The sequence below is a fragment of the Myotis davidii genome, unplaced genomic scaffold, assembly GCF_000327345.1.
Source record: "Myotis davidii unplaced genomic scaffold, ASM32734v1 scaffold370, whole genome shotgun sequence".
In the NCBI taxonomy this organism is placed as follows: domain Eukaryota; kingdom Metazoa; phylum Chordata; class Mammalia; order Chiroptera; family Vespertilionidae; genus Myotis; species Myotis davidii.
Genome location: NW_006288615.1, coordinates 1,226,348 through 1,251,414, shown reverse-complemented (window position 1 = coordinate 1,251,414; position 25,067 = coordinate 1,226,348). Strand labels below are relative to the sequence as shown.

Here is a 25,067-nt window from a genome sequence, read left to right as displayed (position 1 = left end):
AGAGGAATAGAGAGTTAGAAACATTGATGAGAGAGAAACATCAATCACCTGCCTCCTGCACACCCCCGACTGGGGATGTGCCTGCAACCAAGTTATATGCCCTAGACCAGAATCGAACCTGGGATCCTTTAGTCCACAGACCGGCGATCTATCCACTGAGCCAAACCGGCTACGGCCAAGTCTCTTTAAACAAAAGATATTTAAAGTGGTTGCATCACACTATGGCATTTAGAGTCCTGGTGAATAGAACGGTTTATTATATCATTGCATTTTGCACATCAGCACAATTGTAAAATGGTGAGAGAGGGTGGCATATGGGCAAGTGTCTGTTGCTCTCAAGGTCCCCAAGGTTGGTCATGCTTTAAGGACATGTCTCCCACTTAATGTTCTGCAAAGAACATTTGTGTTCTAGAGACAACCCCTCCTTCTCATAGATCCTTTTGTTTCCCCACTTCAATATCCTGAAGGTAGATATTTAAGTTGCATTTATCAGAGACTTTTTATGGGGTCAGATATATTCCAGGAGGATGGGGCAAAGGATTTTCCAGAATGGATGAGTTTTTTGGTAACCTATCAGGGAGGCTTTCGAGATGAACATTTGATTTTGATGCAAAGTCTTGGTAGTTGTGATTGCTTTTCTTAAAGATTTTGGGTAAAAAACTCAAAGCAGCAAGTAACTGGACCAAAGTAGGGCATGTCATCAGGAAGAAATTACGGTTTTGGGTGAAGAATATAAATAATTAGGATTGCATTTCAAAAAGACTCTCTTGCCTTCTCCTCTCTGATGCTTTCTCTGACATTTTGGATTTGAATGCCAGGATATTTTTGGTATTCACATGCTCCCTTAACCAGTGACACTCTCCTGGCTGTCCTGTTTTAATGCTGTAATTGTGAGTTTGACCTGCAAAAGTGATATTTGCTTGGTAGACAAATGGAAATATCCTTAAATAAATATACTGACAAAGACTGTTTGGCTACATCCCTAATAACAAATGACAGCCTCTGGAATGCTACCATGTTAATAAAATAAGCTCTTGGTCATCTCTCTACATCCCTGTTTATTATCAATAAACATTTATTGATGAATGACTCTGTTTAGGACACTAGGCTAAGTAGTAGGGACACAAAGGAATAAAAGGTCAAAAGTCCTGGCTTTGAGAGATCTCCACCTTCAGGCAGACAGGAAATACTCATTATGTAACTGAAATAAATCATGTCCCACGACTGTCTTGTTCATGAAGTCACATTTAAATAAATACAGTCTAGTAGCCAAATAATGAATTAACACTCTTGAAATCTTTATTCATCTTTTTGAGGGAACATGAATAAGCGTGGGATAGATGCATTCCTATTATGCCTTAAAGTCTTGTCAATCTTACCTCCTCCTCACTAGTATTAAGAAACTATGTGCTTGGCACTTTGGGAAATTCTCTCTTCCACTGTCATCACCTCCTCCCCCAAATCTCAGCCCAACAGCCTTCAAGGCGTTTTCTTCCTTTCTCTTACTGCTCTTTCAGCTCATTAGTTGGTATATCAGTGTAGCCCCTCTGTTGTTTGTTTTCAGTTTTTCTCTCTGTCTTGTCCATTACCTGGGTTCTCCACTACAAAGAACTTGCCTGGGAACTTCCCTTCGAAGCTGAAATAAGAGGAAGATAGTACACATTCCTATAATAAATAATTGTTTCTCTTGTTAGATATAATTTGGAGATGATGTTGCACATGAGATGGTAAATGAGAAGATAAAGGAGCGTATATTAAGTATCAGATGAACTATACAGTTAATTTAAGGGCTCTATGAATTCAGAAGAGAAGAATAATCACCAAGGGGAAAGTTGAGGCTTTAGACTTGAGGTATACCCTGAACTTGGCCTTGAATTGAAGACTAGGTATGAGAGGGAAGGCATACAGGACGAGAGCAGTGGTAAGAGCAATGATGTAGGAGGGAGAGTGCACGTGTTTCCAAATAATAGAGCAATTTGGCTGGAGCAGTAGATTACAGTAAATAAGCCATGGGAAATTAGAAAAAGACAGGAGGTAGGAGCTAGGCTGTAAAGGGGGTTATGTACTGTGTGAAGGGGTTTAACTAGAAGGCGGTCATGACAGTAATTTATAATATGGTGAAAACTGTGGAGTAGCTTTTGGTGGTGAAAACCAAGGGTCAAAATCAACTGGGAGAGCCCAGTCGGCATGGCTCAGTGGTTGAACATCAACCTATGAACCAGGAGATCACAGTTCGATTCCTGGTTAGGGCACATGCCGGGGTTGTGGGCTTGATCCCCAGTAGGGGGCATGCAGGAGGCAGCTGATCAATGATCCTCTCTCATCATTGATGTTTCATCTCTCTTTTTCTCCCTTTCTCTCTGAAATCAATAAAAATATATTGTAAAAAATCAACTGGGAGTGGCTGCAGAAAGCAGGACAATGGGTCCTACTGTGAAGGTAGCTTTTCCAGACATGATTTAATGTCAGGGAAATAGAAGGCAGAGTCAAAAGTGACTGATATCAGGGATTCAAGTTGGGAAGTATTATTAACAGGAATATACTGAGTTGGAAAGAACAGCTGTATGTGACAAGGGTGGGGGCACTCAGACGTCCATGAAGAGCTGGACCTCATTCGGGAGGGAGGCTATAGCTGGAGATTGAGAGTTGAAGTCGTCTACATGAAGGTTAGACTTGATGCTGCTGGGAAGAAAGAACCTGTCAGGAGAGAAGGAGCAGGTAGAGAAGGGGTTGGGGAAATCAGCACCTGGCTTCCTCTCACTAGCGACCGCTAGCCTCAGTTGGAAACACTTTGCACTGTAGCCAAATGTCTGTGAAGCGTTTTCCCGTGCCTCATCTTATTTGATCCTCACAGAAGCCCTGGAGTAGATAGATAGGATACTCAGTGGAATCCTGTTTTCATTAGCTGGAGAACAGATTTAGAAAGGGTAGAAACTTGACCTGCCTGAAAAGTAAGAAATGGTGGACCTTGAAAATGACTTCAGGCTTTCTCACTGCGCAGAATATAGTCAAACACTGTTGCAGTTAAATATCCTTTGTCATCGCTTCTCGGCCTTTTGGCTAAGATCAAGTGTAGTAAATACCCTTTGTTCTCCCTGCATGACCTACAATAATAATGTGCTTCGTGTTGATATTTACTCTCTCTCTCTCTCTCTCTCTCTCTCTCTCTCTCCCTTTCTCTCTCTCCCTCTCCCTCTCCCTCTCGCCAATCGCATGCATGTGTTTCTACCTGTCATTGTTGATCATGAATTTGGTTGTTTTTGTTGACATTCTGAAGCTGAAAGAAGAAGGTGGCATCCCACGGAAGTAACAATGGCAATTAAATATGATCATAATAGTGATCCGGGTAGATATAATTATCCCCGTGTAACCAAAGTTGCCGTCATATTCAGAAACGAAGATGGAGGACCTCCTTTTGAAAGAGACTTGCTCATTCATTGTAAACCAGATCCCAATAATCCAAACGCCACTAAAATGAAACAAATCAGTATCTCTTTCCTACATTAGATGCAATGACGTATCCTATTCTTTTCCCACATGGTGAAAAAAGGCTGGGGAACAGATATTGCATTAAGACTCAGAGATGACAGTATAATCGACAATAATACTGGATTCAACGGATGAAGCCAAAAAGGAAAATTTTCCCATCAAATTTCATAAAAGTATTACTCCTTTGGGAATGCCGTGTCATAAATTAGAATTGAAAGTGGGTGCAATCATCATGCTACTGAGAAATCTTAATAGTAAATGGGGTCTTTGTAATGGTACTAGATTTATTATTAAAAGATTATGACCTAACATAATCGAAGCTGAAGTATTAACAGAATCTGTGGAGGAGAGGTTGCTGATTCCAAGAATTGATTTGTCCCCATCTGACACTGGCCTCAGTGTTAGAATAAGTTTAATCAATTTATCAGTCATTGTTTTTATCAATGTTGTTTTTATATCATGTTTTTGCTTTTTTATGTCATGTTTTTGTTGTTATATCATGTTGTTATTGTTTTTTAATCAATTTATATATTATTTCCATATACATTTTACTAATTTTCTTTCATCTCTGACACTTCTATTATAGAGAAAGGGCAGATAGCGATTTCTTCTAATTAATTTCCTTTCAATGTGCATGAATCTGTGCACTGAGCCATTAGTTCATAAATAAAAAACAATCAGCAAATTCACAAATTAATTTTGTAATAATGTGACAGTTGTATTTTAAAAAACAGTTAATTTCAAATATTAAAGTGTGATTGGCTTTTACAAACAAGCCTAATTCCAAAGTTTGCATTTCATCCTGGGGAGCCAGCACCCTCTCTGGGGGTGGAGGGCAAACAGCCCTTGAACCAAGGCAGTGGCCTGCAGTGAGCACTAGAGATGGAAGCTGGGAAGACCAAGAGCACTTGAAGTGGTTGATAATTTTTTTCTTTGTTTCAATGTGAACAAAAGTTCCTTTAGTTTTGGTTTTGGACCTCTGCCTTACACACAGAGATTCCCATTAGATTTTCCATAGTAAGGCAGCCTGTTCAAGCAATGTCACATCGGGTTTAGGACCATAAAGGTTGCAAGGGAGTCAGATAGAATTTTTAATTTGCTACATTGACTATTACAGAAAGAATCGACGATCAGATAGCGGTCCCAGGACTTTCGTAAAGACTGGAGCATAAATGAAATCTGTCTTGGTCAGATAAAGGAAACCCTCTCACCCCACTGAGCTGACAGCCAACTGAATTAAAGAATTTAATTTGGGGAGGGAATGGATTGGGAACAGGGACAATCTGTAATTCATTCTTTCTTGATAAGCCCTGGAAGCAGCACTGGCGGTGTTGTTCGTGGCCTGGGGAAGGGCATGGTTTATAATGAGGCTTGCCACCGAAGTTGCTTTGGGTCTCTGTGCTCAGGGAAGCTCCTGACTGAGGTTGAAGCTGCTCTGTGCTCCACCAAGGCTGTTAGCTTGAGCAGAAGGCCAGGGAAGTTTGTTCCTGTCACCACCAGCTTTCTTTTATGCTACCTTGTCCTTCCTGTTCCCTCATATTTGCTGGTACCACATGCAGGTCACTTGCTTTCCCTCCCCCACCCCCCCAAAAAATTTATTGAGCACCTACTGTGAGCCAGGCACCTGCTTGGTGCTAACCATAGAGCAATAACAAAATTAAACAAAATCTTTGCCTTCATGAATCTTATGTTTTAGTAGGTTGATAAGTAATAAATAATTCTGCAAATAAATAGAAAACTACAACTGTGATAAGCACACTGTGCTATGATGTAGTTGATAATAAAAACCTGACATATCCTTGGGGCAGGGGAGATCACTATCTTGAAGAAAGATGATTAGGCTGAGATATTAACTAGGGAATAATGAAACCCTTACAGGCAGAAGGCTAGAACTGCATGTGCAAAGGCCCTGTGGCTAGACAGTTCACACAATGTCATAATATTGGAGGAACTAAAACAAGGGCGAGAGAGATGGAGAGGTGGTTGTGGTGGGGAAGTAGCCTGGGCTGGTCCTGCCTGGCTGTGGAGGCCACATTAAGATTCTGGTAGCAATGGGGAGCTATTGAGGGGAAGGAGCTGACAAACATATTTCTCCCATGTCAGGTCCCTTCAGAAACATATGCATTTTAACTTGGCAGAAAAGAAGTAATCCTTACAGCTTCTTCTCTGCCTGGCTGTCACACACCTAGGGCATTGGTGAACCCACCGGTGTTGGTGGTCACACCCCCAGAGATTCAGATTCACTGGGTGAGGTTAGAGCCTATATAGCAGTTTATGATGTAAACTATAGGTAATTCTGACTCTCTGCCAATTTCTAGGCATTTGTGAGTCAGATCGGAGAGGGGCTGAGTGGTTGGGTCTTTTCTGAAGCTCCAGAAAGTGGAGCAGATAGGTAAGGCTGCCCCTGAGCATCTTGAGGACTGAGGCCCAGAGTATGACTGCGCTAGTGATGAGAATGCTAATATGAGCTAGAAATAGCCTGACCAATCAGGCTGAATCCCAGTCCACCTCCCCACACCTCCCAATTGTTCTCTCTCCAATCATGGCGCACCCCTGGGGATTCATTGCAGTGCATTGGCTGCTTCTATTTTTAGTGCCATAAATACCTGCTCTGAAAAAGAAAGGTGTTATGCATAATTGAAGAAGCACATGCATCTCAAATTAGAAACCTCAGCAAACACTTGTAAATTCAGGCAACGTCTTTCATATGACCTTGAAGTTACCAGACAGTCTTGTCGGTGGCCACTTAAATGTGAGATTTTGAAACAAAGAGATGTCACAGAACAAAGGCAATTGACAAATCATTTTCACAATGCTTGCAACAGTCAGGAAGGTAAACATGTTAATCAACAGCTTTTCATGTTAGCTCCTCAGAAAGCCCAATTCTCTGACTGCCTAATGTTTATAAAGTCATCCATAGCCCAATTAGCTGTGCTTTTATAATCTCCCATTACCCTCACATCAACACAGAGAAATGATGAATTATTTTGCATTCATAGTAATGCCATTAATCAGGATGCATTCATTGAGTATTAAGGACTGGAAGTGGCGGGCACTTGTATTTGAATTCTACAGGAATTTCGCAATTGATTGACTAGTACTTGATGAGTCGAAAATGTACTAATGGAAGATCAAGTGATGCAATTCCAACTGATTACGAAAAGGTGACAAGTAGACATTGAAAATGAGATTAAATAAATGAAGAATTTCCACTAATAGTGAGCCAACAAAATTTCAAAGGAAAGTGCAAATTAATTTTCATGTTCTACTGATGGGAGCTGGCATTAAAAAATATGTCCAATTAGGATGTAGTTTTCATAAGCAATGAGAAAGGTCTTCTTTTTTTCTAAAAGGAGATTACCTAAGGTCAGAAATAGGCATATAGAGAGATTTGACAGACCTAGTTGTAAGTTTTATCTAAAAAAGGGATTTTATAAATGAATATTTTTATACCACTAAGCCATTTGTATTGCATTATATGGGCCAGTGCCTCTTGCGTTAACTGCTTGTTATATGTTTTAAAAATGTCTTTTAATTGTATGAATTGTCATTATACCTCATTTATTTACACACACACACACACACACACACACATTTTATAACTTTAAGTGAAGCCTAGAGCCTCATTTTTTAAAGTAGAAACTAATCATGAATTGTTCAAAGTGGCAGATAATAAGAGTTATACTATTATGAATGCATGGTGTAATTTTATTTGGACATTATTTTTAACCTTTTATTGAATTTATTAGGGTGACACTGGTTAACAAAATTACACAGGTTTCAGGTGCACAATTCCACATCATCTGTACACTGTATTGTGTGCTCACCACCCTAAGTCGTCTCCTTTTCTCACCATTTATCCCCCCTATGTTCTCCTTCACGTCTCCCCATCCCCTTCTGATAATCATCACGCTGTTTGAACATTATTTTTAAATTCTAGCAATAATTTTAAAAAGTAGCAATAATTTAAAAAAAATTCCTTTGCAGAGGCTTGACAGGAGAGGGGCTGAGTTAGAGGACTCTTTAAATGACCTCCTTGCTTGCATACCAGCACTGCATTTTTCTCAGGGGACGGACGTACTTCCAGAGCCTTTTCCTTGGACCTACACCAGTGTAAGATCCAGTTATGTTCCACTTTAAACAGGTGTTGGCTTTTTATGTTGATGTTAGTGATGATAATGATGGTGATGACAGTGGAGATGATGGTGGTGATCATGATGATGTTGATGGCTGTGGTGGTGGTGATGATGTGGGTGATGGTGATGATGGGGGTGCTGATGAGGATGATATAGTAGTGGTGGTGATGATAGTGGTGATGAGGATGGGAGTGATGAGAGTGGTGGTGGGGTGATGATGGTGTTAATCATGATGATGGTGGTGATGACAGGGGTTATGATAATGGGGTGATGGTGGTGGTGGCGATGATAACAGTGATGTTGAAGATGGAGGTGCTGCTGCTGCTGATGATGATGATATAGTGGTGATGAGGATGGGAGTGATAATGGTGGTGGGGCAATGATGGTGTTAATCATGATGATGGTGGTGATGACAGGGGTTATGATAATGGGGTGATGGTAGTGATGATAATGATTATGGTGATGATGGCTGCTATTAAAGGAGTGTTTGTGTCCCTAAGGAAGAGAAAGGAGAGGGGGAAATGATGGAGTTAGTATTTTGTGACTTTGGGACACTAAGCAGTAACTTACTAGATGATGATTCCTTCGAGTCAGGTGGCAGAGGGGGATGTGGCATAGGAGGAGGAGTTTTATATGAATCTTCTGCAGGCCTGTGTTGGTTAGTGTGCAGTGTAAGCTGCGTCATAGAGAGACCTCAAACAAGTTCCAGGTTAATTTATGTCTCATGTTACAGTCTCAAGGGAGCTGGTCCAGGATGAAGTGGGCAGCTCCACGTCCTCCACACACAGACTCTAGAAGGCTGCCTTGGCTGTCACCATTCACTGTGGCACGTGAGCCAGTGTGAGTGTGGGGGGGCTCATGCTTCATCTTCTTAAATGTTCACAGTGCCATTCATCCTGGCACCAAGGCCCTGAAAAGAGGTGTGCTCTTTCACTGGTGCCCCCATCCCCATCAAAAACTCCCAATTCTATTATTATTAAGGGATATGGGAAGAATAGATACCAACTAGCAGTTACTCCCACATTCAAATACTCAAATCTTACTTAGGATCAGTAATGCAGTCTAATATTAATGGAGACGGAGTGTGGTAGAGTGAACACCTTGAAAAAAATTAAACTAAAATATTAGCTTCAGGTGTACAACATAGTGACTAGACAATCATACTTTATAAAATGTTCCTTCTGATATATCTCATACCCACCTGATGCCATACATAGTTATTACAATATTATTGACTATATTCCCTAATACAAAATAATAGTGAATGTAAACTAATTGAAAAATAAATTAAAACAATAAAATAATAAACAAAATAATTAAACAAAACCACTGCACTCTGTGCTAGCAACTATTTACTGTGGGAATAGATACTTCTTTTGGAAATGTATAGAATGTCAGCCTTAGAACTCTCAATCTAAACTTTTAAATTCATTTTAAGCCTCTGTTTTGATATAGAATTTGCAGTTTCCCTGCAGGGTGAATAGACAGAGGATGATGCTGAGATGCTAAAAGTGGAAAGTAGTTTTTAGGTGTTGCTATATCTGACAGCAAGATTTGTTGAGAAAAAAAAATCAATCTATAGTCAGGTGATAGCAAGTGGATTATATTTCTTTTATAATATCTTACCACTGTCTTTACAATTTCTTTTTACTTAGAGAAAATGATATTGACCCATGAACAATGTGAGGGGTACGGATGCTGATTCCATGTAGTCAAAAACCTGTGTATAACTTTTGACTTCCCTAAAACTTTGGTTGTTTCTCGGTATTCATGGGGGATTAGTTCTAGGAAACCCCATAGAGATAAAAATCCAAGGAAGTTCAAGTCCCTTATATAAAATGGCATAGAACAATGCATACAGTTGGCCTTCCACATCCAGAGAGTCCCAACTGTGGATGTGAAACCCAGGGATACAGAGGGCCAGCTCTCTATTTATTGAAAAATATCTGTATGTAAGTGGACCCATGCAGGTCAAATCCATGTTGTTCAAGGCTGAACTGTACTGAACGTGCACTTTTCAGTCACTTGGCTAGGCGTAACCTACCCGTGACTTAGCTGAGTGACATTGGAGAGGCATCTGCACTGTTGCTGTTATGTGCCATTGTGTCTTCCAATTCAAAAGCATCATTGGCCATACCTTAGCCAAATGTCCCAGGAAATGAGATATTCTGTATGAGAAAATTTTGTAAAAAGCAATTTACTACCTTAAGCATCACAACTTAAAAGCAAGCAAGCAAGCAACAACAAAATCCAGCTTTTATATGGAAATTTAAGAAAGATTCGTTAGAAAAAGTAAAAAGACTGTGAATGAGATCCTGGAGGGTTGGTGTGGCCAGGCACGTTCTTCAGCAAATGAGGCATTGTTCGTTAGTACCTGGTGTAGTGACAGCTTTTTTAGTGTTCATTTACTTTTTCTCCTTAACTCCTGATCTGCCAGCATTCTGCATATGTGCACTGTGGGAATAGCTGTGTTCTTTACAAAGTGGGGGTGCATTAGTAAGCCTCATTTTATATCATGTTGCCCTGAACTTGTCTACATTCAGGCTTGCTCCCTGCCTCAAGGTTGTTTCTGTGTTTTGTTTTGTTTTTGTCTCTGGCTTGGCATTGTCAAAAGATGATTTATTTCTCAAGTTTTGTTCCCCAAACCACAAGTATTGAGTCACAAATCCACAGGGATCTGACCAACTTATTAAGCTTTCCACTAACCTCCATCCTACCTTCTAAACAGTGGGCATGGGGAAGGGATTGTGCCTTCCAATGGGATCTGGAATCTGTGATGTTTCACACTTCTCATGCCTATCTCATGCCAGCCATGGGACTACCCCAACTATGGACAGTTTTTATAGGTTATAGGTTTGTGCCAGATGACTCGCCAGTCCTAATAGGAAGACTAGGCAGTCTGTTTCCAATACCTACTGCTCAAGTATTTACAGCCAGAATTTTTATTTTGCATGTATACTTTCCTTTAACAGGAAAGAAAATGGTCTTTAGCCAAACCACTGAGGTGAGAAATGCAAATCTCATTTGCTATTAATCCCAATGAGGTAGTAACGACAGAGTCCATTTAAGACTCTTTAGTGTTAATATTAAAGAAGACAAGTGGTAAAATCAACAGTTAATGGCCTGGAGCCAGCCATCTCTGCTCTAACTGATGTATGACCACACCACTGCATTCCAGAGATAATGACTGGACCCCTCTCAGGGCTCTCAGCTTCTCATTGGCCCCAAGGGAGGTGAGTTTGGCCAAGTCACTGTTTTAAAAGGACTGTAATGATGGCAGAACATTTTATTATTGTGTTAATGAGCACAGTGTGGGGTGCGGACCAGGCAGAGTCTTTGTGTGTGAGTTAGGGGAGGGGGGGCAGAGGAGAGAAGGATTGAGAGTAGGGAGAAGGAAACCCAACTTTTATTTGTCCTCATAACCAGTTACTCCAGAGTGTTAACGGATTCCTGGATAACCTTTGGAGAAACTTTGCCTTCATTACAGTTTTAAAACTCATTAGGGAAATCACCCAGTTGTGTAGCAAGTAGAAGGGGTCTCCCAAGCCATATCTTCCCTCCTCTATCCCTCCCTCTTCTCTTTTGTTCCTTCTGAAGTTTGAGTTGAACTGTATGGAGTCTTGGAGACTTTTTCTTTGCATGGCCCCCAGCCTCCCACTTGTAGTTCTTTGTTCTTCATGATGTAGAAGTCTTATCTTTCCTTATCAATCCCACAATGGAAAAATCATATAGGCATTTCTGTTGTAGCTATTTTTTTCTAGTATAATCCTGTAAGGGCTGATAACTATGCAAACCTAAGTTTATGTTGGCTGGTAAAGCTTGTTTCTGGGCCCTGTTTTTTCTCTCTCTCTCCTCTCCCTAAGTTCACTCTCTGTGTCCCATTGATTTAAGACCTCTATATTTAGATGAGACCCAAATTTAAAGCATCTGCCCTAACATTTATAACTACACCTGTCCTACATCCGTCCACCAACTTGACTGCTCCATTTCAGGAGAGGTCTCATCAGTGTCTCAAATTGGATATGTTCACAATGGAAACTTTGATTCACATGCCTACCCCCTCCATCCCCCCCAAAGTTGTTTATACTATCTATGTGTGATTTCTTCCTTTCTCTCCTATCCCACATACAAAAGTTTTCTTGGTTCTTCCTCCAGAATGTGATCTTTGAAAAAGCATAAGTCATGTCTTATTCCCCTGTTTAAAACCCTTCAGTGGATTTCCATTGCACTTGGCATGGAATCCAAATCTTTGCTAAGGTTCATGAGACCCCCCTGTGATCAGGTTTCTCTGCCTCTCTATCCTCATCAAGATGCTGGCCATTGACACACTGATGTCCTCATCCATCTGACACGCTGACCTCCTCAGCTCTTTCCTTGGCACTTTCTCAGCTTTCAGTGTTCAACCTAAAATCTGCCTCCTGCTTGGAGCCCAATAAACAACAGCTGAATGTTGAATGAATGAGGTCAACTCTCCCTCCATCCTATACTTTTCCCCACCTCACCCCATGGAAAGCATGGTCTCTCCACTTAGGGTGACTCAGTACATATATCAGTCTCATAATCAGAATCATAGACTTTAACTGTGCACAATTATGATTTAAATAAATGTTTATTCATAATGACTTTCAAAGAACTCTAATTTTACATTTGGTGTGGTTGCAATGAGGACTATAAGGCCCAGAAAATGAGAAGAAGATAAAATCTCCTTTTGATAAAAGGTATAAGAGTCCCTGAAGCATTTGATGGAAAGCCTTCATTTTCTTTTTCCACTTTTGCTTCACTTGTTTTCTGTGTTAGCATTTCCTTTCCTTCGTTTCATGCAGTTTTTAACCTGTGATTTGGTTTTCTTTTTCCTTTTCTCGGCCTAGTCTTCCTTCCCCCCTTCTCTCTTTCCTCTTTTCTCTCCTTTCTTTTATAAATCTCCTTCTTTTATTTCCCCTTCTTGCTTTTAACTTAAATAAAGTCATAGTTGGAGCAAATTCATAGCCTGTGTAACGTCAGTGCCTTGGATTTTGAAAAGACTATAGAGAATGCAGGCGTTGCCAAAGCCCACTCTAAAATGTCTCTGCAGACAGAACCAGAGTGTCATCTCAGAGACTCCAGTGGAGGGTGAGGAAGCTTTTCTCTCCACTCCTGGATCAGGAATTATGTTGTGCATATTGATATCACACCATTAAAGAAGAAAGAAATCATGACCATTTGCTTTGCATTTCTTATAATTGTGTTAGAAGTGTCCATCAGTATGAGTACTGTGTCCAAAAAAAAAAAAATCACACTGACTTTCAACAACTCTCAAATGACCACGAATCCAGCCTCAAAGAACTTCTTTTGTAAAAGATGAATTCTTTTTCACTCTGATTTTTCCTGCTGTCCCTTTGTAGAGGGCACAGCTCCTGATTTTGGCATGAGGCATTTCCCAGGGGCTACTTGACTCCCTACCCTAGCTGCAGGTTGATGAAAGTTAAATTGGACAGTATTACTTTTCACGATGAGGAAGTCCAAGCCTTTTCCCTTGGACATGGTCAAAGAGAGGTGCGAACAACTTACTGAAATTATACTCTGACCTGGAAGGAGCCACCAGGCGCTGATCTCATCGCGTGGGCAGTATATTGCCAAAAATAGCATGCTTATTCTGTTGACTCCCTTTGGGAGATGAAGTGACATAATTAGGAATTACATAGGAGTGTGTGACACACTATTGCAAAGATTGATTTCTTTAATCAATTTTGGCCCTAAGAGACTTTAGGGCCAAAATACTCACAGTTTTATTAAGCAAATAAAGCTTATATAGGAACCTTTATCAGAGTTGTGTCCAAGAACTTCTGAGACCTGTGAAGAAGAGGGAATATCAATTCTGTCAAAATAATCAGAGTTAGCAGAACTTTCAAAAATAGATGAATAAAATGTGCTTTCATGGGCTCACCTACATGCCTCTGATTCAGGGTGGTTGTTACCTTAATAATAATATTACTTGCATGATTTAGATTAGCTTTTCTGCCAGACCAGTCGTTCTTAACTGGAAGCATGTGTCAGAACTATTTAGGAAGTCTTTTTCAGAAAACATGCCTGCCAGGGGCCCATCCTAGACTATTGATTCTGAATCATTTGTGTTGGAGCCCAGAAACATGTACTTGGAAAAAGCCCCTGCAAAATTATGTAGCTTCTGCTTTCAAAACAATCAAAGGCCCGCTACTCTGCACTGAACGTTGGTATGGCAGAAACCGGGGGTGACTCATCTTTGTAACCTTAGCATTTAATATGGCCCCTGGTTTATAGATAGGAGCTCAGTAAATGGTCATTGAGATAATGGAAGCAAATTATCTAGAAAACTACACCATGTATATTTTTAACTGTGCATTCATTTGAATTTCTACCAGCTAAGTACATTTAATAGCTGAATAGAATTTAAAAAATAATCTTTGGAGGGAGGTCTCTTCAACAGAATTACAAAGCATTATGTGGTCTAAATGCTTAGAAAGTAGACAGATGATGTAGATTTCAATCATAATAGCAAGGGTATGAAAAACACCTTTATAATTACCGATATCTGATTGACCTCTATTATTTTATGTGTAAAAATATCTTTTCGAATAAGAACTCTGGTAGCATCCCAACAGTGTTCCAGGCTCTGTGTCCCTATCAAGGCTAATCACAAATGAATAAGCAAGTATTTCCTTAGGAAACGGATCTATGCATTCAAATAATTGCTGTTCTTCATGTTAGATGACAGGACATTCTGGAAACTCCTCTTCAGGAATTGCCTTTGCTATCTCTCATATATAGGGTATCCCCCAATAATGTATACACACTTGAAATGATTATAAAGTCAGTGTTTATTAACATACAGTTCATTTTCAAAATTTAAAAGAATCTATAGAATGAATAATTTATTTTTATCAATGCCTGTTTTCAAACTGATGACTGTTATGGTCCAGGCACTGGACCAAAGCAATGAAATTGCAAACATCAAGAATCACTTTGTTCAGTATTTGTGCGCCCTCAGTTAGTCAACTGTTGCTGGTTTTGTACCATAAACTTTATCTTTCATGTATCCCCATAAAAAGTCTAATGAATAAATTTCCTTTGTTCAAACTTAGTATGGCTTCACCTATTATTTCAAATAAGTTAAATCTGAAAAGGAGCGAAAATTAAATGAGTTATCAGCTGTTTAAGTGTATACAAAATTTTGGGGATACCTTGTGTCCCCCCCTAAAATCCAAAAGCATTTTAGGATGAATTTCTTTTGTTCAAAGCTTACTCTGGCTGAAAGGAAACATCAGTTGATCTGTTAAAGTATGCATACATGTTTTTGGGACATCCTGTGTACACCCGTATCCTGACTTCCTGCTTGCCACCTCTCTGACTTGTCCCTAGCCATCAGGAAGATTTGGTAAAGGTGGTATAACAAGGAACCACCCAAAACATAAACTAATCAGGGACATGTACGTGATAGTATGTACTTGAGATGGATGGGTTGAGCTCAGAAGGGGCTGGGATATTGAGGAGAAGCTCATGAATAAGGTGAGATCTGAGCTAGGAGTTGGAAGAAAGATGAGTAGGCCAGACAAAGGGGGCTTCATGGAAGTGTTTAAAGAGTAGAGGCAAGCAGGCCGTGAGAAGGTGGCTGGGAGGAGGTGTGAGGTATCTATCTAGTGCGGGGCCCTGATGGAGGAAGTAGAAAACTCTACAGAGGAGGTGCCTTTGCATAAACCATCCTGTTTCTTCTGCCCTAAAGCCAGTTTACCATAAAGTCCTCAATAGGAAATCTTAGGAAGAAAGCAACTAGTCTCTGTGGATGTAAAATGCCACCCTGAGTCAGGCCTGCAGCACCAGCCTTTACCAACACACCAAGAGACACTGGCCTCCTAATTCCAAACTAGGAGTTGAGGTGTGTCTCCACTCCACTCTGACTTGCATTCATTTCCCATCATAACCTTGACACTTGTGAGTTGGATTCAGTCTTCTGCTCTGTTTTGCACCCATCTTCTGCCTGTTAAAATGATCTCTTGCATTAATGTAAGACTGCACTTTGCAGGTTCCTGGTCTCTGGATGTTCCTCAGGACAGGAGGAGCAGGAGACTGTCCTCTCACTTCATTCCTGTGTCCAATTGTAATCTCAAAAGCACCCTGTTTTGATCTGAGAAGAGCCCCAGTTTTGATCATAAATTCTATAGTCACCCTACTTTGGGTCCATTATCCTTACTTAACACATGAGAACTTTGGGGCTCAGAGAGGCATGACTGTCTAGAGCAGCCGTGGGCAAGGGCAGGAGCAGAGCAACGGGTCTAAGGGATGACCGAAGTGGCAGTCGCTCCTTTTCGTTGGCCTTGGATGTTTCTCATGGGGGAGTGGCTATCTGAAAGGCATGAGGCTACTATGTGTGCTTTATTCTTTTGCCTAATTCAGTGGTCGGTAAACTCATTAGTCAACAGAGCCAAATATCAACAGTACAACAATTGAAATTTCTTTTGAGAGCCAAATTTTTTAAACTATATAGGTAGGTGCATTGTTATTAACTTAATTAGGGTACTCCTAAGGATTATGAAGAGCCACACTCAAGGGGCCGAAAAGCTGCATGTGGCTCGCAAGCCGCAGTTTGCCGACCACGGGGCCCTAACTTAACGCATTTCATTTTCTTGGCCAGACTTGAATGCTGCCTAAAATAAATTCAGAGTCTTGTAAAAAGAATGTTGGTAAAATTCACATTTCCTCTTGTCCCATTTCCTTTTAGGTTTTGTGAATGATTCTGTGACTAAATCCATCGCGGCTTTGCGCTTGACCCTGGTGGTGAAGACCAGCACCTGTGCTCCAGCGGAGAGCCGTGCGCATGACTTGGAGTGCTCAGGAAAAGGGGCCTGCACCACGAAGCCGGCAGAGGTAAGGGGACGCCAGTAGCCTGGAAAACATATATTGATATAAATGTATTTTAAGAAGCCTCCCACATTTCTGGTTTCAATTATATGCCAGTATGCAACACACAGAGATATAAATCTCCATATGATTTCTAAAGTAATTACAATGAGTTTGTGCAGTGCTAGCCCTTCTTGCTTTGGTAGAACCAGAGTTTTTGTGAGAAGTCGTCAACATACCTAGTAGCAGAATCAAGAGAAATGGAAGGAAGGAAAGGTAAGCACAGAGTCATTTATTTCCCAGTTATTACAGAATTCCCTCCTTAGACTTTGCATTTCCCTCGTGCTAATAACAGTTACGGAAGTGAAAATAAGAGAAGGGATGGAGAAGAGGCAGGGACCAGAAGGCTGACATTATTTTTGACCTTTGTGGACCAGCATTGTCAATATTGTGGGGGACCTGAGTCTTGTTCCCCGTAGTTCAGGTCTCAAGGGCAGGAGTCAAGGGGCAGGCATCAGGGGCTGAGTACAGTTTCTCCTCATTTTCTGGTTAGTGATGGGGTAAAGAAGTCAGACCAGAAAAGGACCAGAGCAGCCACTGAGGCCAACTGCCATCAGTCTAGGGCTCCCTTAAGGCAATGGCAGATGGACCCCAGGTGCCATCTGAACACCAGGAGCGAGAGACCCTAATCCTAACCCTTACAAGGGAGCCTGTTCCACAAGGACATATCCACTACTCTTAGCACTCACTGTTTCTGTGTCCGGCATGCTTGCCTCCACTTACCTCTCCCCAGTTCTACACCTATTTACACTGGAGTTCATGTTAAGTAAAGTGGCTCCCTCAATAGAAAAAGAGTGTGAGTTGTTTTAGACCAGTGGTTCTCAATCTTCCTAATGCCGCGACCCTTTAATACAGTTCCTCATGTTGTGGTGACCCCCAACCATAAAATTGTTTTCATTGCTACTTCATAACTGTAATTTTGCTACTGTTATGAATCACAATGTAAATACCTGATATACAGGATGTATTTTCATTGTTACAAATTGAACATAATTAAAGCATAGTGATTAATCACAGAAACAATATGTAATTATATATGTGTTTTCCCATGGTCTTAGGCAACCCCTGTGAAAGGGTCGTTCAACTCCCAAAGGGGTTGCGACCTACAGGTTGAGAACAGCTGTTTTAGTCCAATTTTAAGGGTAGCACTGGTCAATTTTCTGTGGTGACACCTCCTTGTGGTAATGCCAGCACCTTCAGTAACAGTGGTGGGAACTTGGATAAGTGGAAGGAATGGGGTAACTGAAAAAAGGGATGTTGGAAGGTATTGCTCATGCCATCTTAGAAAACCTGTGATTTTGATGTATTTTAGGTGTAATGCAATGGCTCAAATATACCATTTTTTTTTCTGTAAGATATCCCCTGGAGGGGGCAGAATGCTGTCAGAACCCAAGAAAGCAGTGGAATAATAATTTCTGCTTAATCTTAGAAGAGGAACACAGACGTAAACCAAAGTCACAAATGAAATCCCTGGGGAAGGGGAGAGAGCCTGGGGTAAAGCCAGGAGGTGGAGCATGAGGTTTCCTTTACTGAACCGAACCTTCCCTGTGGGTCCATTTCTGTCTGTCTCAGCCAACTTGGACCCAGTGCTTCTCTTTCTTGAGAGGAAGCTTCATTTATCAACTTATTTTATGGGGAAAAGGGAAGGACACTAATGTTCTGCAAGAGTCAAGGCTATAGTACAATAACTTGAGAAAATATATGGAAACCATGGAAGAATGTCAGAGCTCCCCAGTGAGGCTGAAAAGGGGGGACACACGGGTCTTCCCCAGATTCATTCTTATCATTCCCAGTGAATGATTCTGGGGCCTGATAAGCCCTCAAATGATCATATTGGCAAAGAGAAATGTCTTAAACAGGAACAGAGGGGCTGTTCTCAGAATTTAGGACTGACAATGTGGTTCAGATTCCTTGTGAGCTTTCTCTTACAATGGATGATACTTCTGGGGAAACTTTTCATTCATAAAGTACTCACCGTGTTATCCTGAGGCATCATGTTGGCTGCATGTGGCCCCACCTGGGTCTCATTGGCATGAAAGCTCTAGCTCAGAGGCTGTGCCTGGTGCTTTAGAACTGACTCATTGAAAAGGTTGTGGAAGTGGTTAGCACCTGGCAGGTAACTTGGAAAACTGAAAACATGACTCAAAAACCTGAGTGAGGAATCCATGCTAATTTTAGCAGATCACTGTAGAGGAAATACGTTCATTACGGGCACCAGCTCCTTTGAATAGCTGTTTACCTCTCCCTGAGATGACACCTCCTCCCTCTGCTGCCACCTCCCATGTCCACCACGTGGCTTCTAGAGTGTGGAGCCTCTGCTGTTGTTGATTCAGTCAAAGCCCACATGTACCTTCAGTGGATTTAAGGAAATTGTGGCAGTCATCTAATCTGAGCCACTATAATCATCCCTGGTGACTGTAAGCAAATGATTAGGCTGAAATTACCATGTTCATTCATAGACCCACTTTGTTCTCTTGGAGAGAACAATCTGGAAGCCAGTCCTATATAGTTCATAAAAAGATGGGGGGAGTTGAACTACCATTGGCAGGAGTGGGGATGCAAAGGAGGCTCACCTTTTTTGTGTCTACTTGAATTCAGTGGCTTCTTGTGATTGTTGTCATAATTTACTAGTCATTGACTAACAAGACTTTTATCATCAAGTTTGTTTCTTTTTACTCTTTCCAAAAATTAGAAGTTATACGGTCTAACCTTAAACTCAATGCAAAATAGAAAGAACTCTATGGTAGTTTAACTCTTTACTGTTGCTAATCATTTTTGTAACTTTTTATTGGATCATCCATAAAAATAAAAGCAACTCTATTATTTCCACACTACTCTCATTTGGTAATGGGGATCATTTCTTTTCTGTCAGGTATACTGGGGATACTTCACAGTTCTGAGTTGATGGGTGACTTGTGATAAAAGTTTAAGCTTGCTGTTCTTAGATATGGCCCCATCCTGGGAAGGTCTTTTTAAATTTTTACTATAGCACGGTAGGGAGCTACCTTTTAAAAAACTCCTTTTGTTATAACAGTTGACTGATGTTTTCTTTTCTTTATGAAATATTTGGACTGTTGGCCACTGGTTCTCTTTGTATCTTGTCACCAAGGTTGGCTGTTGCCTATTTGATGATTCCTTAATTATCTGAAAGGTGTGTCAGAGAGTCACAAAGACCTCTTTGCTGGTGTGGGCCTTAAGTCTTCTTTAGATTCAGTTAGGTTCCATGGACTCTGTCTCCTAAGAGCAAGAGATGTGTATTATCAAGGTTTTGCAGAGAAATAGAAGCAATAGGAGACATATTTATGATTTATTTTAAGGAACTGGCTCGTTCTGGATCCACTCATTGTGGAGTCTCAGTGAGTTCAAAATTTGATTGGGGAGAGGCTAGTGGGCTGAAGACTCAAGAAAGAGTTTCAGTTCAAGTCCAAAGTCAGTCTACTGGTGGACAAGGAAGAGCTGATGTTACAGATGAAGTCCAAAGACTGCTAGGAGAACCCCCTCTTGCTTTGGGGGAGATCAGCCTTTTGTTCTATTCAGGCCTTCAACTGATTGGAAGAGGCCCACTCTCATTATGTAGTCCAATCTATTTTACTCAAAGTTCACTGATTTAAATGTAAATATCATTCAAAAACACCCTGATAGGAATATCCAGAATAATGTTTGACCAAATATCTAGGCACCATGGCCCAGCCAAGTTGACATATAAAATTAACAATCACAAAACTTTCTCTCCAATTCATTGTTGTACCCTTTCTACTCAATTGCATTCCTTGCCCACAGAATTAAAGGAGTAGTTTTAAAATTTACTTTGCCTAGATTTGCCTGAGACCCTTGACAAAAAGTCATATTCCAGGCCACTCACTCAGATTATGATGCCTTTTGTTAGACAGATGGTGATTCTGATGCAAAAGTAGGTTTTGGACCATAATTCTGGAAATAGAGGTCTCAGAAATAGTGCTTATACTCTTCCCATTCTTGCTGATTTCGTAACACAAATATGCAACATCGTTTTATTCAGGGATTTCACTGTTAATAAATTCAAGGTCACGTGGAATTGATAAAAAAAGATAACTGCTGACAAATGACATAATGGTTCAATACATATCCCCAAACCGTCTTATTTGTTGGTTCTGATTTATATTGATAGATAAGTGGGGTCAGGCCCTCATTCTTAAAAGGTTCCTTAGAAATCTCTCTAGCTCTAGCTTAAAAACCCATCATTGTTAGGCTATTTGGATCAGATATTAGAGCTAACTATTCAGATTGTGTTTTGAGAGAGAATTGAACTGACATCATGGCTGGGAGCCATTGATAATTCCCCTTAGAGCCTGTATCTTAATTTTGTCTCCAGGGGTTGGCCTACATATGAGAAAAAGCACTAGCATGTTGGGCTCTTGAAGATTCCTGACCTTCTATTACCTCCTTCCTTGCTCTTAGAAGTCAAAGGCTCAAGTTCTAGAAAGTCCTAGACTTCCTATGGCCGAGTTCTTCTGCTTGGGTTTGGTTTATAGGAAATAAATCACTGCCCTGAAGTTGTTTTTTATTCATCACTTGTTAACATCTGCTGTCCTTGTTCTCCAGCCCATGTGGCCTGGGCAGGCGATACTATCCTTCCCCTCTACTTAATCCTTTTTACTGTTTCAAAAGCATGTGCTTCTTTGTTAGGGCTCGAAGTAAATTCTCATTTTTGAGGTTTGTTTATTTTCTATTTCATTCCCAGAGCAGAGAGAGGAGCATGCTTCAGCTGTGTGTAAGAGCACCCTTTCCAGCTTCCAACCTGAGCTCCTCTCACAATCCCTGTAGGGGCGTTCCCTCCCTCCTTCCCACCCCCATCCTATTCCTCTCAGTTTTCCATAGTTTTCCATATGCTGTTCCCTCCATCTGAAATCCTTAGTTGCCACACCACCCTACCCCCACTCTCTGCCCCTGCCCTCCCACCTTCCTAACTATACTTCAGTCTCAGCTCAAACTCTTTTTGCTTCCGGAAGCTGTCCCTAATCCCCAGTGCAGACTCCCTCCTCTAAAACCTGTTGCATTTTATTTTTATTTTTTTATGTGGTAACTCTTTATTAAGTATTTTGAAGAATTTATAAACTATTTTCCAAAGTGGCTGCACTATATTACATTCCTACTAGCAATACATAAAGGTTTCAGTTTCTTTCTATCCTTGAAAATGCTTGTCTTTTTTTATGTCTTTTTTTTTCTTTTTTTTTTTACATGTGTCCACCAAGAATAGAGAAATTCCATTCTGAGAGTTCCTTCCTTTTTAGAGCAGCATAGCATTTTATTTTTCTTATGAGACACCTGAGTATTGATGTATGCTTGTATTTCTTTACATCCATTATTATTTGTACTCAACTCACTGCAGAGTTATTGTCTGTCATGTGCCTGGTATTGGCCAAGGCTCAGGAGATACACATTTGGTCAGAGATGACATGGCCTTTGAGACAGAATTGGAAGTTTGTGGGCACAGGGTGCTGGTGATGCAGGCTGGGCTGTGGGAAGGGGTTGCAGGTGTGTTCTGTGAGCCTGGAGACAGGCCTGCCTCAGATGTGGGATCACTGGGCTTCCCAGGGGAGTCTCAGCAGGTGAGTTCCTTGATCCTGTGATCTGTGCCTGCTTCCTTCAGCATCCATTGTAACAAATAGCATGTGCTGTCTGCATGGATGCTGCTGAAAAAGTGCCTGTGAACCGAATGAACAAAACAAACAAAAGAACAAAAATATGATGGGAAACCAGTTCTCCGAGTGTTGAGTTAGATATATAATTTGATATGTAATTAGAGTTATCTGGTAGTTAAATATGGGAAGGGCATGGTGAATTTCATTTGATAAAGTCTCGGATGGAAAATAGTCTCTGTTCTGAGGTTCTCACAGACAGTGTGACCCAGGACGCTGCAGTCACCACTGAGGACCTCCTTAAGCAACGCTGCCAGTCCCTTCCCTGTCGTTTCCAGAGGAAATAGGTCAGAATAATCGGAACCAATGGAATCATTGATGCCATCCTCCTGTTGGTTTGAATCCTCTGCGAACCTCTCTCAGGCAGTAGCACCGTGCCAGAGGGCAGGAACAGATGTCGCATTCTCTCACCCATCACTTCTCTCAGAGCTCATCCTTTGATTGTCATTAGCGCAAACATAAGGGCCCTCAAGAGACCTTGCAAAAAGACTGTGACCTGATAACACTGTGAGAAAGAAATGGGGTGGGAGGATAGCAGAGGAAGCCCCTCAAAAAATCAAAGAAGGGCCTCACTGTATCCTAGGTGCTCAGGTTTGGAGCCCTTTTCTCACAGTTCTGTCCAGTTCATCATATCCCTCAGACTTTACAAAGAGGAGACATACTCATGAGTCTGCATCAAAGACAGATAACTATCATTCTGAGATTTCAATGAATAATTTTTAGAACATGGAAATAAGGCACTGATTAAATGATGTCTGAGAGAAGAAAAACCATCACTTGGAACTTGGCAGGCCTGTTTTCCTTTTCTTTCCATAAAATACTTATCCTTTTGCCCTATTTTTCAGTCCATAATTCAGTGAACTTAGCATGAGCTGCTGGGAATAATGAAGCTGAAGGGCTTTGCCTGAGGAGGGCATCCCCTTTAGGGATCCGGACAGCATCGCGGTGCTTTGCTCACACACACCAAAGGAGTTTATGCCACTCCTCATCTTGGATAGTCATTTATTTCTGCACATTTCCATTCTCTCACCCAGCGTTCTGTGAGCACCACTATGTGTCAGGCATGGCCCTTCACCCCCCTCCCCCCCCCCAAAAAAAAACAGGGGAGGAAAACCACCTGACTCCCTGCTCTCCAGATGTTGAAGGTCAAAACACTGGCACCGGAATCATTGAACTTGACCTTCACCTGATGCCCAAATCTCCTCTGAAACATCAACTTCTGCAGCCTTCCTCTAATTAAATATCTAGTCAATGCCCATTTGAGGTATTTCTTTCATATTAGTAGGGGGAAAGAAACCATTTAAATGTTCCCCATCATGGACTTCTGTTTTTGACAGTTACCTCAAATATGGCTTTAAAGTGCAAATAGTAATAACAAAAAGTACAAATGGACTCATCTGTCTCCCTGAAGTCTGACAGTTTGGAGCTTTAGTTTGATGATGGTATTTGTCTTTTCCTTCGTAACATCCTCTGAGCTTCTAAGAATCAGCCTGCCTTTGCAGCTTATCCTTCCAGTGAGGGAGTGTTAGGTAATTCAGAATGACCTGTGGTGTGTTAGGGGATTGTCCAGCATAACTTCCCCCCAACTGGACAGAATGTGTCTTAATGACAGACAGAGTCCAGGTTCCTTCCTGGTATTAGAGAGATCTCCCCTCCCTTTCAGCATAGCTCCCTGCTGGCCATCCTTGTGCCTCAGCCTCTAGACCTTGGCCCCTATTCTCTGCTGATAGCTACAGACTCATGTGAAGACTCCTCCAGTGGATGTGGTGTTTGCCCTTTCATTTGCAAATATGTTTGACTTCACTTAGCCCAGTGCTTTTCTGATTTTTTGGGTCTCAGAACTCCCTTGCATTTTACAAAATCATTGAGGTCCCCAAAGAACTCTTGGTTATTGGGCTCCATCTACTGATATTTATTACATTAAATTAAAACTAAGGTATTAAATATTTATTATTGCTTTTAATTAATAAACCCATCACATATTATCAAAAATGACACCTTCTTTATGAAAAGTAACTATATTTTCCAAAGCAAAAAAGAATTTAGTGAGAAGTAAGACACCATTTTCATTTTTACAAATCTCTGTAATATCTGGCTCCAAAGAAGAGAGCTGGGTTTTTACCTTTGCTTTTATATGTGATCTATTGTGAAACGTTATTTTGATTGAAGTACAGGAAGAAAATTGAGCCTCGTACAGATTCTCAGTTGGAAAGAGGAGAAGTGTTTTAATAGCCTTTGTAGATAATGGAGTATCTTGAAAATACTTGAGAACTGGACAAGTGGCAGATTCATAAAGTTTAATTGAATGTGGAATCTGAAACCATATCAATGATCTCTTGTACTCTGGTACATTAAAATCCATTGGTCTGTTCTGCATTTTGGATTTCCTACTGATGAATGGTTTTTATAACATCACAGATTGGTCATTTGGAAAGTAATGGACTTATACAGAGCTTCCAAATGTTGATACCTTTCATTATATAATAATCCTAAAAATCACATCGTGATTAATATCACCACCAATCTCATCAAAATTGTCTTTAGGTATTGGGCGTTTGTCAAGCTCATAATGAAAGATAAAAGTTTTCCAAAATCCTAATTTCTCCTTTAAGGCTTTTAAAGCTCAAATGTTATCTCTGACAACAATAACTACTGGTTGTTTTCCTTGAAGTGGCAGTCTTCCTCGGTTCATTTGAGAGAAAGTATCTGCTGAATGGCCAATTCCGAAGAAGCCTAGTTTGCCTGTGAGTCCTTCTTTCAAGGAGAAAAGGTGTTCCATGAAAAATGGGATCATTAGGTCCTGCCTCAAAGAATTGCATGTGTTTACTGAGACAACCCCTGGGCTGGGGGGCGG

At 40.9% G+C, this 25,067-nt stretch overlaps 1 protein-coding gene across 1 annotated transcript in view; it reads left to right on the top strand.

Annotated features, from left to right (window-relative positions):
* DNER (delta/notch like EGF repeat containing) overlaps positions 1-25,067 on the top strand; it is a 148,059-nt gene that overhangs the window by 15,192 nt on the left and 107,800 nt on the right. The window contains exon 5 of the mRNA XM_015561801.1: positions 16,357-16,502. Within this exon, the coding sequence (XP_015417287.1) occupies positions 16,357-16,502 (146 nt within the window). The remainder of the gene's footprint in view (positions 1-16,356; positions 16,503-25,067) is intronic.